The sequence below is a fragment of the Antedon mediterranea genome, chromosome 9 (assembly GCF_964355755.1).
Source record: "Antedon mediterranea chromosome 9, ecAntMedi1.1, whole genome shotgun sequence".
Classification (NCBI taxonomy): domain Eukaryota; kingdom Metazoa; phylum Echinodermata; class Crinoidea; order Comatulida; family Antedonidae; genus Antedon; species Antedon mediterranea.
Genome location: NC_092678.1, coordinates 19,293,687 through 19,313,648, shown reverse-complemented (window position 1 = coordinate 19,313,648; position 19,962 = coordinate 19,293,687). Strand labels below are relative to the sequence as shown.

General features: G+C 33.6%; 2 protein-coding genes across 2 annotated transcripts; both read left to right on the top strand.

The window, feature by feature from the left end:
- Positions 1–2,697: 2,697 nt before the first annotated feature.
- LOC140058960 (DBH-like monooxygenase protein 1 homolog) lies at positions 2,698–10,209 on the top strand. The gene is made up of 13 exons (XM_072104756.1): positions 2,698–3,020; positions 3,380–3,526; positions 4,008–4,184; positions 4,413–4,499; positions 4,677–4,847; positions 5,038–5,140; positions 6,003–6,169; positions 6,254–6,311; positions 7,005–7,129; positions 7,798–7,857; positions 8,057–8,187; positions 8,984–9,140; positions 9,489–10,209. Exons 1-13 carry the CDS (start codon positions 2,766–2,768, stop codon positions 9,639–9,641), a joined length of 1,791 nt encoding a protein of 596 aa, XP_071960857.1. The 5' UTR covers positions 2,698–2,765; the 3' UTR covers positions 9,642–10,209.
- Positions 10,210–10,864: 655 nt separating this feature from the next.
- LOC140058285 (DBH-like monooxygenase protein 1 homolog) lies at positions 10,865–19,365 on the top strand. Its single transcript, XM_072103850.1, has 12 exons — positions 10,865–11,122; positions 13,281–13,460; positions 14,201–14,287; positions 14,462–14,632; positions 14,834–14,936; positions 15,728–15,801; positions 16,041–16,098; positions 16,570–16,694; positions 17,166–17,225; positions 17,425–17,555; positions 18,322–18,475; positions 19,213–19,365. Exons 1-12 carry the CDS (start codon positions 10,865–10,867, stop codon positions 19,363–19,365), a joined length of 1,554 nt encoding a protein of 517 aa, XP_071959951.1.
- The last annotated feature ends 597 nt before the right edge of the window (positions 19,366–19,962 follow it).

Below are 19,962 nucleotides of genomic sequence, written 5' to 3'. Positions count from 1 at the left end.
GACTGTTCTGAAAGTTAATCTTGATTTACATTCTTAACATGGACAAATGATACTGTTTTCCATGTTCTTAGACAGAGCCAATCACTAAAGGCAAATTGAGCAGGCGCAATCAACCTGTGTTGTCTGAGCAAAAAAGAGACATGATTTGTAAACAGGTGTTTGTTGCGTTCCATACCATTCATTCCTTTATCTGCAAGTAGTAAAAAGCATACTCCTTTTCATATTTTGTGGACCATCATCAAGTAGTTCTACATTGTAGGCCTTTGATCGTAACATCATGTATCCCTATCTATATTATACTATTCAACCCTTGAAATGCATATACAATAATAGTGACGAAGTTCTATCTAACCAAGTTATCCGTTAAACCATGGAAGAAAACAAAGAGTTAAATAAAGGTATTCTTTTGTATTGTTTTTGTAATTAAGGCATGGTGAATCGACCACGTAATGTCGGTAGCGACTGCATTCGTTAAGTTAAATGCCTTTTTTTGTTCATTATCATTGTTTTTTTTTACATGTTTCTTATCATACTTATGTTGCCTAGACCCCACATTTTAAAGCTTAAGCTTCCAGTGGGGTCCCTCTTTTTTTTTTTTATTAATTATGTATTATTTCAGAAAAAGAAATTTGTTTTTATTTGAGAACTAACTGTAAGCTGCTATAATTGAGTGATTATCGGTATTGATTGATGTCTCCGGGTTAAGATTGTATAGTATAATTGCATTCCTGTCCTGGAAACATTGTATATAGTTCACAACCTTTAAGAATCATTGCATGCAGACTCGTTGTCTATCTCTCTACTTCCTTTCCTTAATTTTCCTGCTTGTAAGTAAATGCTCCATGCTTTGCCACGATGTGGTAAAAATATCTACTTCGTTTTAAAGACCATTTACACTAGTTGTGTTTTTATTATCAATGTACTTAATATAAAGTATAAATTATGCCAGAGTAGGGCAAAACATCTTACCAATTACTCGGCACATCCTGACGCGAAACTACTCTACAAATACAAACAATTGCAATCCTGGTGAAGTACCAGCTGCTTATTTGGGCGCGAATCTAACCCGTAGCCATCAGCGCAAGCTTTGTGTTCTAGAGAGGTAGGCCTATGAACGCCAGGCTAGTGATCTGAAGGTCGTGGGTTCGATAATGATCGACGCGTCGACAAAAAGATACACATTTTCCTACATAAAACAAAATAAATCTGAAATTTTTCATCATAGAACTAGTCCTGGTGTGTACAGCCTTTAAAAAAATATTTTGGTCCTGTCAAAAAGGTTTAACTTCGCCAAATATAGTGTAAATGCACACATACAGTGCTGTTACATAATAAAGACGGTGACGATGAGTTGTCATGAACCGCACCACGTGGTACTCGAAGCCTTTGTAATTGGAATGTACCATTTCAAATAACTTGAGACGAAAAGTTTGGAGAATTTGATTGACATTCAGAATGGAATTGTAGAAGAAGACAAATGTTCTCAGTACATCCGTTAAAATGGATCTTTCTTTATCGTTGTTTTCTGTGTTATTCTAGCGTTTGCCATTTTGTAGTTTAGAAAACCTGGTAATATTGAACGTTGTAGAGATAATATTAGCACAGAACCACCAATTATTAAATGAGAATAATACAAAAATCAAAAAATGTTTTTATTGATATATCAGATAAACAATAGAAACTTGCATTATTTTACATAAAACCCACATTAAACATAATAGGGGCCTACTTTTTAAAATTGTAATGTTGATTAGCAATAACATAAAAAGGTAATAGCACGGTTAAAGTTTGCAAAAAAATATCGTTAAAATACTTTTTGTATACGACTGTACTACAGTAAACTCTTTCAATACCGGACACCCTTTGGTTGGTTCGATATGTCTGGTCTAATATGCCTGGCCTAATAAGTCTGGTCTTCGAAACGTTTGGTATATATTGTGTAACATATTATTAAGCCGGTTCGTCATCTTAATACCACGTTTGCAAAGACGCGAAGTAAAATGTAAGTCCTGTTACAGAAGAAAAAAAGCGTCCCTATAAAATGGTAAATACATACCGAAATTCATATTTTTAATATCGTGAAAACAAAATTCAGCAAATAATTTATGAAATAAGGTATAGTAACCTTTTCACAGAGGCCTTTAAGAACCCTGTGATCCACATACAGAATGTCCCCTTTTTTTGCAACAACCACCGGACGTCCACTTTTTCTCATGACTATGGCACTAAACACTATAGTAAAGTGTGTCATAATATCATGAACTTCCGAAGCGTCAAAGTAGATTCGGGAACTATCAACCATGGAGTCAACTCCATGTATCAACTTAGACAATATTTGGTTATTATTCGTTTTAACTTGACTAGCCTAGCATTACTCCATAAGAAGGTTTAATAATCTTAAATCTAAGGTGTACTTTTAATTAGGCGACATTTAGATAGCTGAACATATTAGGGAAGTTACCAATGTGTTCAAGAATACAGCCTTCGGACGTTATGGGCTAAATCGGAACTCCAAGACAGACAAATAAAGCCAAGATATGAACCTGATGATAATTCCATGAATCTAACGTTTCCGGTTTAGGATCACCCATCGGCAACAATGCATGCCTATATTCTTAAAACGTGTAATGTAAAAAACAGTATCGGAAGTATCTTATCTAGATTATCATGATTAATCCAAGCGTATAACATTGCACACTGTAAAAAATCACGCACTTGTACATAATTGTCCAGTCCTGCAGTTTTCGTTGATATTTTTACCGATAATGCCGCGTACGCGTATTCTACTTTTTTTGCTCTGCGCTCTACGCGTTTTCGGTGACAAAACGTTTAATCACAACGTGTTTCTTGATAGCGAGGAAAACGTTCAATTATTTTGGAATGTTGAAGATGATACAATTATATTCGAGGTTCGTGCGAATACAACTGGATACGTTGGGATTGGGCTTAACAGTAATGGAGGAATGAAAGGAGCCGACATCATGATGGCTTGGGTTGTTGATGGTACACCATTCATTTCGGTAAGGGAACGATTTCTTTCCACTGGTTGTGCCCTGTATTTCCGAGAAGGTTACTTATGGTATAACATTTTACAAAGTTAACATTTCTTACAAATCAATAGGCATGTTCTGTAAGTATATATTAAATAAAGAGTATTCCTTCTATTATGTATGTCTTTATTGCTTTCCAAATAATGCTTACACTCTATCAAACTAGTTTGACAAAAAAGTGTGATGTGCCCAAATGATATGACACATCATCATATCCATTATGGGCACATCACATTTTTTTTATCACATAAAGTTTGGTAGTGTAGACAGAGCTTTTTATATCATCTTTACATAATTATAGTTTTACGAACTAAAGATTGTAATTTAAGGATCGACATGGCATTGGTAACGAAGAACCTAAAGTTGATACACTAGAGGATTACGAGATGTTATACGGAAGTGAAGCAGATGGTCTAACAACAATAGGCTACCAGCGAAAATTGGTTACCTGTGACGTCAATGATTACGATATAACTGTAAGTATGTGCTATTCACTTTTTACTTAAAGGGTCTTTTTATTTAAAATCGTATAGTATATAGCTTAGTATCATGAAAATTATATGTATTTGTATTAAAGGCATGGACTTTAACCTATTTATTCCAAGTTCTGGTAACAAGACTTGTGGATCTACTGTTAATCTCGTCACGTGAATTCTTATACTTTGTTGGGGAGTTTCCGTTACCATCAATGGCCAATAAAACAACAACTCGAATGCATTATTGCATTTTGACCAACACATTTATTATTTTAACAAAAGGTTACGAACTCAAATAAACACTAAATAAATCACCTTTACGTAAATGACTAGGAACACGCAATCAACTTTATGCAAATTAATAGAAACACGCATCATTTTATGCAAATTACTAGGAACACGCGATCACATTTATGTAAATTACTAGCTTTACATTTCAAATATTTTTCAGACTACTTAATGATTTTTTTTTATTTCCAAGTCTGATACAGTTAGGGTAATCTGGTCGTACCATCCAGATGATCCCGAAAGAACAACGGCAGCATACCATGGCCCTCAACGGCGGGGTGTTAAGTCTGTGGTAATTATTGACGTTGGTTCGTCAAAAGTAAACGAGTTACCGGAAGGCACTGAGAGTTTTGATATTTTAATGGACAATGTAAGTATACATACATGCAGATGAAATTTCTTCAGATTTGACTGGTTGTGTTATTGACTTCTGGAAATATGATGAAGGCAATTGTTCTTTCCACAAACAAACAAATACGAAATACTTCTAGTATATATAACACCACTATTTCCCTAGCAGAGACAATCTCTCCACAAACCATAACTTCCCTTTCATCCCACTCACGGAAACTTATTTGATTACTGTATATGTTTTCAGGTCCTTGTACCAGAAGATACCGCCACTACATATTGGGCTAATCACCGTGAAATACCCGAACTTGCAACACCGCATCATGTAATTCGGGTAAGAATAATAATTATCATTACATGGGTCAGGGGAATGACAGCACTGATGAAGATATCAAAGTTCAATTCTATTTTTTAGAGCGTGTTTCAAAAGACTAATCATTTTACTGATTATTCTAATGAGAAATGTTTCGTTTAAATACACTTACATATATTTGACCGACATTTCTTGTAGATTGAGCCTATCGTTCAGCCTGGTAATGAAGGAATCGTTCATCATTTAGTTCTAAAAGAATGCTACGGACTTACAAACATCACTGGCAATAGGAGTTTGCACTACTTTGATGCTATGTATAAGTACAGTGCGTGTTCTAAAATGATTTATGCATGGGCTGTCGGGGGAGGGGTAAGTCATTGCTTTCGTACTAAAATCTTGTTGTTTTCCAATGACTGACTTCACTAGAATAATCTGTTAACGTATGGTTTTCTTCAAAATAACTGTCTCGGTTTAAGTTATTGAAAAGGAACTGTACCTAATGTTCTTGTTTTTTTGTCAATGGTTGAATTAGTGGCTAACAACAAGTGTATTTATTCAGCCTTTAGAGTTTCCAGAAAACGTTGGTTATAAAATAGCTGGAGAAGATCCAGTCAAGTTTTTGCAACTTACAATTCACTACAATAATGCACAGTTACGTAAAGGTAATACATCGTTTTTCATTGAGTTTGAATAAATTGTTGAATATATTTTTATGTCTCACGGATAGCAAAGAACCTATGGACCTTCTATAAATGCAGATCCGCCACTGAATATTGTTAATATGTATTCTGGGACGCTGGTCACAATCTGTCATGCTGTATTCTATGATGGCACTAATTACAATCTGTTATGCTGTATTCTATGATGGCACTAGTTACAATCTATTATGCTCTATTCTGTGATGGCACTAGTAACAATCTGTTATGCTGTATTCTATGATAGCTCTAGTTACATTGTGTTATGCTTTATTTTATGATGGCACTAGTTACAATCTGTTATGCTGTATTCTATGATGGCACTGGTTACATTCTGTTATGCTGTATTCTATGATGGCACTGTTACAATCTGTTATGCTGTATTCTATGATGGCGCTAGTTACAATATGTTATGCAGTATCCTATTATGGCGCTAGTTACATTTATTTATGCGTGCACATCATTACGTTTTAGAATGAGGTAATGAATAAACAGCATTGCAAGTACGAGATACCAGTAAACGTTATTCTATTGTAGGAAGCCAGTGTTTTAATAAAGTACAAATACATTTTGTTTTTGTTTTTAATTTTTTTGTTTCATAACTTATATTTTTTTGTGCAATTATGTGTGTGTACATAATATATTTTATTGTATATCTATTTATTATTTTACTAATAATTGTCAATCTTCAAGAAGAATTTCTGTTGTTATTTTATGATGATGATGGACAAATAAAGCATTTCAGTATTCAGTATTCAGTAATTGACGTCAGAGGAATATTGATGGGAACCATCTTTCTGAGATATTTTTACTCTTTGTTTGGTTTTAGGAGTTTACGATAACTCTGGTGTTCGAATTTATTACACGTCTAATATCCAGCAGTATGATTCAAGTATGCTGACGGTAGGTGTGTCAACTTCAAAATTTTTTCCAATCCCACCAAAACAAGATGCTTTTCCAGTCTACGGAGCCTGTACTACAAGGTGTTTAAAAGAGGTAGATATTGCGATCACTTATTATTTCATGTTTTCTGTTAGTTTTTTTTTTAAATTATCCAAAAAACCTACTTTTATATTGTAGCTACTTACAGAAGGCGACATGAAGATATTTGGTGTTTTTCTCCATGCACATTTAGCAGGTTTGTTGTTTTTCTTCGTACGCAAACTACATGTCGCAGTACCATCAAACATCACCCATTACCTCTTCTAAACTTTCCTCTGTTTTCACCTCTCCTCTCTTCCAACAGCTTTCTCTCATCAATTTTTTTCTGTTTACCCATTTTTTTCTTCTAATCTCCCTGAATTATCTTCTCATTCATTCTCACTTCTCACAACTCTCTTCTCTTTTCACCCCACCTATCATTCCTTCTCATCTATTCATCCTTCCTCTTATTTCCTCTCATCCATTCTCTTCTCATCCTCTTTTCTTCTCACCTTTCATCCCTCCTCTATTCTCACCTCTCATCTCCTCTCCACTCACCTCTCCTCTCTCCTCAGTTATCCTCTCTTCTAAGTACTCCTTTCATCTTACCCATCTCTCCTCTCTTCTAAGCTCTTCTCATCCCTCTTCTCCTCTTGTACCCTCTTTTCTCCCTTTTCCTCTAAGTTTACTCCTTCCCTTCTCATTCTTTCTATTCTCTTCTCTTCTCGTCCCTCCTCTCTTCTAACCCTTTTTTTAACTATCCAGTTGATTACCTTACCAACGTTATTTAGATATTTAAAAAAAAGTATTTATAAATACTACAATGTTTTTAAAATTTTCATCAAACTATCAATGTCAACGAAACAGTATGATAAAATGCCACAATTGTACACAATTACTTGTTTTACAGGAGTTGGAATTCGTGCCACACATTATAGAAACGGAAAATACATTGGAGAAATTTCAAAAGATTCCACCTACGACTTTGATCTTCAAGAAATCCGTTACCTAAAAGAGCCTTGGATAGTAAAACCGGTAATGTAACATTATTTTCTTGTTCAAAAAAGGTAGGCCTAATACAATTATGTTGAGTTTTATATAGTTGGTTTTAGTTTTTTTAGATATTGTATGATGATGTTTAGACTTGTGCCATAATATGTATATTTATACTAATAATTAAGTTTTAGAAAACAGCATAGAACCTACACGACATTTTTTCATTTTCATTTCTTTATTCGAATTCATAAAATAACACAACATAAAAAAAAAAATACAAAGAATGAATTCAGGGTAACACAAAAAAGTAACCAAAGGTCAAACTTATTTCCATTGTGGCCCTTAAGGATAAAAACACCATAAGAATAAACATTTACAATAAACAATAACACATGTAGTAACAATATAAATATAAATTATAATGACATTATCATACGCTTTTTGGTAACTTTATTTATTGCTGTAGCTCTTTCTACACTTTCAAACTAGTTTACAAAAAATATGTGATGTGCCTAATATGGTAGTGATGTGAAAACATCGTGTCCATATATGGGAACATCACTTTACATAGAGTTTGGTAGTGTAGCAGAGACAGACAGAACTTATTAATTCTGAGAATTATAAAATGTATTTATGAATATAATTTTTGCAAGTAAGTCTTAATAAATTATCTTACTTTACTGATCTCATTTCATATAACTGTGCAGGAAGATGATCTATTAGTAGAGTGTACATATAATACAATGGGCAGAACAAATGTTACTTATGTGAGTATGACAAAAACATAAAGAAGGTTTAATCTATTTTTAGTAGCAGTGAGCTCACGAAACTATTATGTATAAAATGCCATCTGTGCCAAAATGTTATTCTGTTGACGAATACCAAGAGGAATCGCTGGCTGTAACCTAGTAAACAACGTTTGCTAGATAATAAAATTAAAACAAATACCGTATTGCAATTTTTTAGGGAGGATTGGCGACATCGGAAGAAATGTGCCTTGCTTTCTTATTTTACTATCCAAAAGCTAATGCTGGAAAATGTTACAGTATTCCACAGCCAAGTACTTTAGAAGAAAATCTTAATTTAGGTGTCACAAAGTGAGTAATATTTGAGCACTGTAAAAAGAATTTGTTTGTACTTTTTAAAAAGAAGAACCCCGCTTGAATGATCCAATTATCTACCAGTCAGTACAGATGAATGTTTTTGTATGTATGAATTTGTACTTACTAGGCGTGGCCTACATACTATCAGAAAACCTATACACAAAAACCTCCTGTCTGTCAATTTTGCATTGAAAATAATATATTACTGTATTGGAAGTACTGGGTCGAAATGTCCCGTATGTCTATCTCCTCTACATTACAGACAATGTTTTACCTTTCTAATATGTAGAGGGCGTGCTAATTCATGACTTAAAACACCCCGATTCTATCCCACAATGCTTTTCGATGCAGATTCTTACGTTGTAGTTTTATCGACTATAGTATGTTAGTAAATAATAATTGAACACTCTACCGGCCGTGAAATTAACAGAGTTATGGCAAGTAGCATAATAAAGTTAGATACGAAATACAAAAGAAGGCTTGCTTTTTACATTAGGAGGTAAATAGAGTTAGCCCAAGTCTAGTTATTGTCTTTTTCAAGTTAATATTTCTTTACGAGCCTCACGCAGCGAATCCTCACTTTTTGATATATTTTTGCCCGAAACTAATATGACGCGCCATATGTGCACGATTATCGTTTTACGGATTATAGAACCTAGACTAGGAGAATTATATTGTAAGCTGCATTTTTGTATAAAAATAAAAAAAACAATTGAATACATTAAATTAGCGCTTAATATGGTAATAAGTTATCATAATAGCATTTTCCTTCCCGTTTTCTTAATGTTAGGAACATCAAAAGCTTCAGTGAAGCTTTACAAAAGTTAGATTGGACAACGGAAAGAGTGGATATTTTAGGAAAGTGGTGGAAAGAAGCGCCCCGTATGTCTTGCTGTACAAACCATTCTGGTCACAATGCATTTCACGAGGATGAATTTGTAGAGGAGGTATGCTTATAATGTTTATATACAGTTTACATGAGGGATATACTTAAAATGAAATTCTATGACTGCAATTAGCGAAATTTTCCCTTCTGATTTCATAAAACTAAAACCTGTTAATAATAATAATGTGTTTAAAGATTTTCTAAAATGATGAATATGATGAAAGTAGACGCTATGCCTGATTTAATCAATTGTTGCTATTAATAGATCTTTGTATACAGAATATTTACCAGTCAACACTCTGCGTTTGCGTGGTAAAATAAATGTCTCCACCCCGTAGAAAATGAAACCTCGCTATCTAAAAACTTATTTGGCACAATTGCATTATAACTTATAATATGTTTCTTATAGATGAGACGATATGGTTATGTTGAGACGAAAAGTTTGGACAATTTGATTGACATTCAGAATGAAATTGTTGAAGAAAACAAGTGTTCCCGTTCGACAAGTTCAAAGGGATCTTTGTTTACTGTGTTTATCTTAGCTATTTTACCGTTTATATAATCTTGCTATAGTGTTCTATAACATGCTGTCTGTTACTTTTTAAAAGAAGGTCCAATGTATGACACTTTTTACTTATACTTTTTGTTAAACTTCCTCATGATTGAGGACATAAGGTCGTCATTGGTTGGACAAACACACACACACACACACTTCTATTAAACCAAACCCATGTCCTATGACCTATGCCTAATATTAGTCAATACAATTTGGTGATCAGAGGATTATTTAAAAAAATTTAAATATAACTTAAAATTTACCTTTTGTCTTCATAATTATTCTGCGCACATTTATCTATTCTCCGTGTTTCGATACCATTCAGTTACTGTTTTCGTTTGACGATTGTAGGCCTACTTACGCATGCGCAGATTTTATAAATAATACTAATAAAAAAAGATATTTTGTACCATCAATCATTTCACGTCACTTGAATATATATCTTGTATAAACGAAATATTTAGAGCCTTCAATATTTATTTACCTTGTCTCATATCGCAATAGTTTCAACAAATACAGCTATCACAAATAAGGTAGAATAGAAACATTTGTCATATGTTGTAATAGGTCAAGCGCCTCCGAAAATAAGATATATATATATATATTTTAATTTATCAAGTGCCTCTATACATACATACATATATATATATATATACCTATACCTATAATAATTATTGTATCGTCCTTGGCACCACATGAAGCATTGCTATATTGAAATCAACCGCTGTTGTCCGTTTGTTTGTATCAAGTTACTCGACTTGGAAATGTGCAGAAATAGCGAGGGATAGATTGGTATGATGCATGTAACACGTCTATTGGGTAAATTCTGATCTGTTATTTGTGTAAGACCATTTTAAAGTGGTAATCTGGTTAAGAGCTAATAAATATTAGGGAGGTTTGGATTTTCCACTATCTTGGATCTACACATCTTCGAGTTTTTCTGGACTCAGAAACAACTAAACCTGTGTCGAGGTATAGAGTGTGACCTACCTTCTTTGTAAGTTGTCCGGAACAGTGTATACTGGGCTAATACGCATGCGCATTTTTTCTATAATCACGATCTCCTTTCTTCTACGTCCGTCGTCACGATGCAAAAGCTCACTAACATCGGAAGACCGAAGGCCTTTCAAAGTTAGTTAAAGCGTTTACGTTGTTTACCGTACTTCTTACTGGCAGATCTTTCTGAAGAGTTCATGAAACGAAGTTTATCGATTTTGTTTTCGTTAATAATGACTCTAATGTCGAATACTCTGGTTTTCTTGCTCTGCACTCTTGTTGTGTTTGGTGAGATGAAATTTAATCACAACGTGTTTCTTGATAGCGAAGAAAACGTTCAATTATTTTGGAAAGTTGAAGATGATAATATTATATTCGAGGTTCGTGCTAATACTACAGGCTACTTTGGGATTGGTCTTAACAGTAATGGAGGAATGAAAGGAGCAGACATCATGATGGCTTGGGTTGTTGATGGTACACCATTCATTTCGGTAAGAATTATTTCTGGCTTATAAAAACATGAATTTATAAAATGCAACGATATAGTCAAAGTCATACCAATGCTATGATCCATGGCATTTTGAACATTAAGACCAAAAACAAAGATTTGGCTTCAGATTACGTATATTTTAAATCTGATTTTATTATAAAGTACTGTCCCTGTTGGCATATTGCGTCGAGTAGAGCTTCTAAAGAGTCCAGAATCCTCCATGAAAGCAGAGCTTTTGAATTTATTTATTGTGTAAGTCAAAATGCGCCAGTAGATTTCTGTAAAAAAATATTCTTCTGGACAACTGGTTAAGTCTTAAATTATGTCTTTATTGTTTTCCACGCTTTCATCATTATTGTTACAGTTTTTAATTATATTTTAGACTGGTAAACAATGCATATAGAAATATAATAGTCTAATATGTAAAACTATGAAAAAAAAAGCTGTGTTAAAAATGATATACAATCAAATTTGACCATGACTAGTATCCTCTCATTTCCTTTAAGATAAAACCTAATCCAATAAATACCTTTTTAAGTCGCTTAAAATATATAAACGTTGACCTAGGCTTATAATCAACAGTTTTATATTAAAGGATCGACACGGCATTGGTAACCAAGAACCTAAAATTGATGCACTACAGGATTATAAGAAGTTATACGGTAGTAAAGCTGATGGTCTAACAACAATAGGCTACCAGCGAAAATTGGTTACCTGTGACGTCAATGATTACGATATAACTGTAAGTATTGTGTAAAATAATTGAACCTTAACACCTAAATGATTGTTTTTAAATCTCAGTTTATTATACCTTACAGTAGCATACCAGTATATTTTACCTACAATAATTTGTTTTATTGATTAAATTATTGATTATTATATATTGATTTTGACAGGAAGACTCAAATAACTTTTGTCCAAAAAGAAAGCTCGATATTGGTTCAATCGCGACATACACAATTACAACCACTTCTAGATTGAATGGACAATATATATATAACTCATTTTTTACTCGGGGTACCCGAGTCTAGTACTTACTCATTTTCTCCTCCTCCATCTGGACACTATTGAGTAAAAAGTGCGATTTTTAAAGTACTACTCCTTCCTTATTAGTTGTAGTATTGAGCTGGGATTTAGTATGAATATACTACAGGGACATGTCCTCAAATCTATAGAGCCGGATTTTTAGATTTCAATCCGGATGCAGCCATATGACGTCTCGAAGATGGTACCATATAGCCGTATTTGGTAGGTTATTGATGTGTATGTGACGTCACATCCCGCCTTATGACGTCATTACAGCTTCTTTTGCTGCACCCCGAGTATCGCACATTCGTGTTTTTACTCGGGGTACCCGAGTCTAGGACTTACTCATTTTCTCCTCTTCCTCCATATGGACACTATTGAGTAAAAAGTGCGATTTTTAAAGTACTACTCCTCCCTTATTCGTTATAGTATTGAGCTGGGATTTGGCATGAAAATACTACAGGGACATGTCCTCAAAGCTATAGAGCCGGATTTTTAATTTTTTGTTAATTAATTTGTTTAATTAAGAAGCCACAATGTGTGACACACACCACAGCGTTATGTAGTTATATGGTTATATGCGGATTCTTGGCGTAGTGGTTATCACGTTTGCTTAACACGCAGAAGGTACCTGGTTCGAGCCCGGACGAAACCTTTTTTTTTAACTTTATGGTGAAAAGTACTGTATACGCAATATGATAATTATACAGAGTATATCTTATTTTTATTATTTTTTAAAATACTTATTTTGTGTAATCGGTAATTATCACTTTTACACATGTTTATTTTGCTTTGTGCTTATTACCATTTATTTGTAATTTAAATGGATTAAAACACTTTCTGTAACCCACATTTTTAATGTAAGAGGTTTTGTAGTGTAGTGGTTGTCAAGTCTGCTTAAGACGCAGAAGGTCCCGGTTCGAGCCCTGGCGAAACCTATTTTTCTTTACTTTCTAACTGTATACGTCTGTATACAGCTTCTTTCGCTGTACCCCGAGTATTGCACATTCGTGCTTGTTTTTTTTTGCATTTATGCGAATTACTAGGAACACGCAATCACATTTATTTAAATTACTAGCTTTACATTTTAAATATTTTGCAGACGACTTAATGATTTTTTTTTAATTTCAAAGTCTGATACAGTCAGGGTAATCTGGTCCTATCATCCAGATGATCCTGATAGCAGACAGACTGCAGTATACCATGGCCCTCAACGCCGGGGTGTTAAGTCTGTGGTATTTATTGACGTTGGTTCGTCAAAAGTAAGCGAATTACCGGAAGGCACAACAAGTTTCGATATTTTAATGGACAATGTAAGTATACATACATGCAGATGTAATAATTCTTCAGATTTGACTGGTTTTGTTATTGACTTCTGGAAATATGATGAAGGCAATTGTTCCTTCCATATTCCATATATGTTCCTTCCTTCCGGTTATTATTAAAGCTTGGTTCCCACTAACGCAATCTACGCAACGTAGGCAAATACCCTTCTAATAATTGTGTTTGCCCCCGCCTGCGTGTGATTACGCTATACAACACTGCGATACGTCGCTGCGTTGCGTTCTAGTGGGAACCACGCTTTACTGATAACGAAAATAAGTAGTACTGTAGTATTATTTTTGATATCATAGCATCACCCAGACACATCAAGATTGCCAAGTCCGATTTCCTTTCCCATTCTAACAACATTCACAAAAACATTGGCAGTGTTCACGTTCTCGAAAAACCTTATGATTTTTAACCTTCTATGATGTCACCACGAGAACGTCTTTGCTCTAGACCGAGTCAGTTCAGCTAAGAGACGAAACATGTTTTACTGTACAAGATAATCTAACTGGAGTTTTTAATTCAGTATTTCACAAACAAATACGAAATACCTCTGGAACCAAATAAATATTTCGTTACTTTTCACATTGTGTGAAGTATGTATCCTAACATCATAGTTTCCTAGCAAAGACATAGCGTACATTCTCTCCACGTTTCTCACAAACCATAACTTCTCTTTCATCCCACTCATGGACACTTATTTGATTACTGTATACGTTTTCAGGTCCTTGTACCAGAAGATACCGTCACTACATATTGGGCTAATCACCGTGAAATACCCGAACTTGCAACACCGCATCATGTAATTCGGGTGAGAATATAAAATGACTATTACATGTGTCAAGGGTAATAACAACACTGATTCTATTTTGTTTGTAAGGCTAGTGTGTTTCAAATGAATAGTTATTTTTATGATATTTTCTAATGAGAAATGTTTAACCACACTTATATTTACTTACATATATTTAACCGACATTCCTTGTAGATTGAGCCTATCGTTCAACCTGGTAATGAAGGAATCGTTCATCATTTAGTTCTAAAAGAATGCTATGGACTTACAAACATCACTGGCAATAGGAGTTTGCACTACGTTGATGCTATGTATCAATACAATGCGTGTTCTAAAATGATTTATGCATGGGCTGTCGGTGGAGGGGTGAGTCATTGCTTTCGTACTAAAATCTTGTTGTTTTCCAATGACTGACTTCACTTCAATATTCTGTTAACATATGGTTAAAAAAAACTGTATAGGTATTGCCTCGGTGTAAGTTATTGAACGGGAACTGTACCTAATGCTCTTGCTTTGTCAATGTATTGCTTATATGCCTAATAATAATACCAATTGTATTCATTCAAGCCTTTAGAGTTTCCAGAGAACGTTGGTTATAAAATAGCTGGAGAGGATCCAGTCAAGTTTTTGCAACTTACAATTCACTACGATAATGCACAGTTACTTAAAGGTAATACATCGTTTTTAATTGAGTTTGAATAAATTGTTGAATATATGCTTATGTCTTACGGATAGCAAAGAACCTATGGACCTTCTATAAATGCAGATCTGCCACTGAATATTGTTAATATGTATTCTGTGACGCTAGTTACAATCTGTTATGCTGTACTCTATGATGGCACTAGTTACAATCTGTTATGCAGTATTCTGCGATGGCGCTAGTTACAAATATGTTATGCTGTATTCTATGATGGCGCTAGTTACAATATGTTATGCTGTATTCTATGATGGCACTAGTTGCAATCTGTTATGCTGTATTCTATGATGGCACTAGTTACAATCTGTTATGCTGTATTCTATGATGGCGCTAGTTACAATCTGTTATGCTGTATTCTTTGATGGCGTTAATTACAATCTGTTATGCAGTATTCTGTGATGGCGCTAGTTACAATCTGTTATGCTGTATTCTATGATGGCACTAGTTACAATCTGTTATGCAGTATCCTGTGATGGCGCTAGTTACAATCGGTTATGCAGTATCCTGTGATAGTGCTAGTTACATTCCGTTATGCATGCACATGATTACGTTTTAGAATGACGTAATGAATAAACAGCATAAAAGAAAGTTCATTGCAAGTATGGGATACCTGTAAACGTTATGCTATTGTAGGAAGCCAGCGTTTTAATAAACTACGAATACATTTTGTTTTTGTTTGTATTTGTCGTCAGAGGATTATTGATCAGAACCATAATTCTATGAACCACCTTTCTGAGATATGTTTAATCTTTGTTTTTTTTTAGGAGTTTACGATAACTCGGGTGTACGAATTTATTACACGTCTAACATTCAGCAGTATGATTCGAGTATGCTGATGGTAGGTGTGAAAACTTCAAAATTCTTTCCAATCCCACCAAAACAAGATGCTTTTCCTGTCTACGGATCCTGTACTACAAGGTGTTTAAAAGAGGTATTTATTGCATTAACACATTTTTATTTCCCTTAACATTAGTTTCATGTTTTCTCTTTTTGAATGATTTTAGTTCTTTGTGTTCTATTTTTATTAATGATTTTTTTAAATACATGTAATCCCCAAATCGTACTTTTATATTGTAGCTACTTACAGAAGGCGACATGAAGATATTTGCTGTTTTTCTCCATGCACATTTAGCAGGTTTGTTGTTTTTTGTACGAAAACTGCATCAAACAACACTTTCTCCTCCCTTTTCACCACTTCTCTCTTTCCATCTCCTCCTCTCTTCTCTATTCTCATTCATTCTCTATACTAATTCCCCTATTCTCATCCTTCTTCTCTCCTCGGCCCTTCTCTCTTCTAACCGCTACTTGTACTTTCTTCTTAACTCTAATCTCTTCTCATCCCCTCCGTCTCATAACCTCTCTTTACACCTCTCCTGTTTGTTCACTCCTCCATTTTCATGCCTTCTATTTTCTCATTCCTCCTGTTTTCTCACTTCTTCTCGTGTCTGTTCATCCTCTTTTGTACTGTCCAGTTATGTGCCCTAACAACTCCAATGAGCTATTAAAAAAAAATCTTGTTTAACTCAATGTTTAAAATTTTAATCAAACTGTCACTGTCAATGAAACAGTATTATAACATACCACGATTCTATTACTTTTTTTACAGGAGTAGGAATTCGAGCAACGCATTATAGAAACGGAAAATACCTCGGAGAAATTTCAAAAGATTCCGCCTACGACTTTGATCTTCAAGAAGTCCGTTACCTAAAAGAGCCTTGGATAGTAAAACCGGTAATGTTAACCATTTTTTCTTTTTCAAAAAAGGTAATAAAAATATGTTGAGTTTTATTTAGGTAGTTTTGTTTTTTTAGATATAGTATGACGATTTTTAGACATATGTGCCATACTAATATGTATGTATATATACCAATAATAAAGTTTTAGAAAACAGCCTAGAACCTAGAGAACATTACCACATGATTTTTGGTCAATTTAATTATTGCTGTAGTAAATCTCTGTCTACATTTTCAAACTAGTTTACAAAAAAGGTATGATGTGCCTAATATGGTAGTGATACGACAACATCATGTCCATATATGGGCATATTACATTTTTTTGTCGCATAGAGTTTGGTAGTGTAGAGAGAGCTTAATAAAATAATAGAATATATAATAACATGTTTTATGGATATAAATATTAATTTACTTTGGCAAGTAAATCTTAATTATCTTACTTTACTGATTTCATTTCATATAACTACAGGAAGATGATCTATTAGTAGAGTGTACATATAATACAATGGACAGAACAAATGTTACTTATGTGAGTATGACAAAAACATAAATAAGGTTTAATCTATTTTTAGTAGCAGTGAGCTCGCGAAATTATTATGTATAAAACGCCATCTGTGCCAAAATGTTATTCTGTTGACGAATACCATGAGCAATAATGGCTGGCTGCCATCTAGTAAACAACGTTTGCTAGATAATAAAATTAAAACAAATACTAATTGAAATTTCAGGGAGGATTGGCGACAACGGAAGAAATGTGCCTTGCTTTTTTATTTTACTATCCAAAGTCTAATGCTGGAAAATGTTACAGTAGTCCACAGCCAAGTACTTTAGAAGAAAATCTTAATTTAGGTGTCACAAAGTGAGTAATATTTGAGCACTGTTTTTAAAATGCAAGTTACGGTATATTATTAACAAAGAATTTGTTGGTACTTTTTATAAAGAAGAACTACGATTGGAATTGAATGTTACAATTATCTACCAGTCAGTGCAAATGAATGTTTTTGTATGTATGAATTTGTATGTACTTTAGGCGTGGCCAGAAAACCTATACACAAAAATCTCCAGTCTGTCAATTTTGCATTGAAAATAATATATAATCCTCTACATTACATTATGGTTTTACCTTTCTAATATGTTGAGGGCGTGCTACTTCATGACTTAAAACACCACGACTATATCCCACAATGCCTTTCGAAGCATATTCCTGTGTTATAGTTTTATCGATTATAGAATGTTAGTAAATAATAATTGAACACTCTACCGAGCTATAAGTTAGATAAGTAATACCAAAGTAGGCCGAACTCTTCCATTAGGAGGTAAAACAGAGTTGGCCCAAGTATTAAGTTATTGTCTTTTTTAGGTTTTTTTTTAATTTTTTGCAAGCACCACACAGCAAATCATCCCTTTTTGATATATTTTTGCCAGAAACTAATAATATGACGCGCCATATGTGCATGATTATCGTTTTACGGATAATATGTAGAACCTATACTTAAGGAGAATTATTGTAAGCTGTATTTCTGTATAAAAATAAAAATAAACAAAAACAATTGAATACATTAAATTAGCTCTTATGGTAATAAGTTATCATAATAACGTTTTCTTCCCCGTTTCCTTGATGTTAGGAACAAAAGTTTCCGTGAAGCTTTACAACAGTTAGATTGGACAAAGGAAAGAGTGGATGTTTTAAAAAAGTGGTGGAAAGAAGCGCCCCGTATGTCTTACTGTTCAAACCATTCTGGTCACAATGCATTTCACGAGGATGAACTTGTAGAGGAGGTATGCTTATAATGTTTATATACAGTTTACATGAAGGATATACTTAAAATGAAATTCTATGACTGCAATTAGCGACCACGATATTTTACTTCTGATCTCATGAAACTAAAATCTGAATTTCGTGTATAGTGGCTTTTAAACTTTTCTAAAGTTATGAATAAAGATGAAAGTAGACGCGAGGCATAATTAGATTAGACATACATAACTTGTTATCTATTTATCCGTATACAAAATATTGTCAACACTTTTGCGTTTTCGTTGGTCTATACAAAATGTCCCTATTCCAACATTCTTAAATCTAAAAACTTATTGGGCACAACTTTTGTTAAGGCCCATTTACACAAGGACGATGACGATCGACGACAAATAGACAAATATACAATTTTCATACATAAAACTAAAGAAATCTACGCAGTTTTTTATTCTAGAACTATAGGATAGCCATCTATGCTTCCTTTGATAACCATGATATTTTCACATGACGTCATGATTAGTAAAAGCAATAATATTGTGACAATACAACGATTTTGTTTTATTTATCATTTGATTGAAATTTTAAATTTATTTTATTTTTTAATCAAAGACAGCATAAATGATTATCCTATAGTTCTAGAAAGAAACCCTTTCTATTTTCTTTTGTTTTACGTTAACAACAATTGAATGTTTTTCTATTTATCGTCGATCGTTATCGCCATAGTGTAAATGGGCCTTAGCATGCATTATACTGTTTCTTAAAGGTGCGACTATATGGTTATGTTGAGACGAAAAGTTTGGACAATTTGATTGACATTCAGAATGGAATTGTTGAAGAAAACCAGTGTTCCCGTTCGACAAGTTCAAAGGGATCTTTGTTTACTGTTTTTATCTTAGCTATTTTACCGTTTATATAATCTTGTTATAGTGTTCAAAAACATGTTGTCTATTACTAAGTAGGTACAATGCATGACACTTTTTACTTCCTCATATTTGTTGGTCACACACACACACTTATCAATTCAATTCGATTTATTTTATTTCGGAAATTTCATCCATATCCACAAACGTACAACAAACAGAAAATGAAAAAAGAAATTCGTTAAACTATAAGCTTAAATATATAAGATACTTCTCAATCTACAATACATTTTTGAGTTATGGAGCATATGTTTACAAACACAAGCAACAAAAATATTACAACTATTCAACATACGTTGCATGAAACCATGATTATAGAAGACCTATGCCTAACATTAGTCGATATAATTTGGTGATCCAAGAATTATTTTCGAAAATAAAAATATAACTTTAAATTTACCATGTTGTCTTCATAATTATTCTGCACACATTTATTTATTCTTCTATGTTTCTATACCATTCGGTTAATGTTTTTGTTTGACGATTGTTGATCTACTTACGCATGCGATCAACCTTTTTTTAAAGGGCGGAGCTTGCACGTTACATGTCGGTCAATAAAAAAAAGATATTTTGGCCCATAAATCATTTCACGT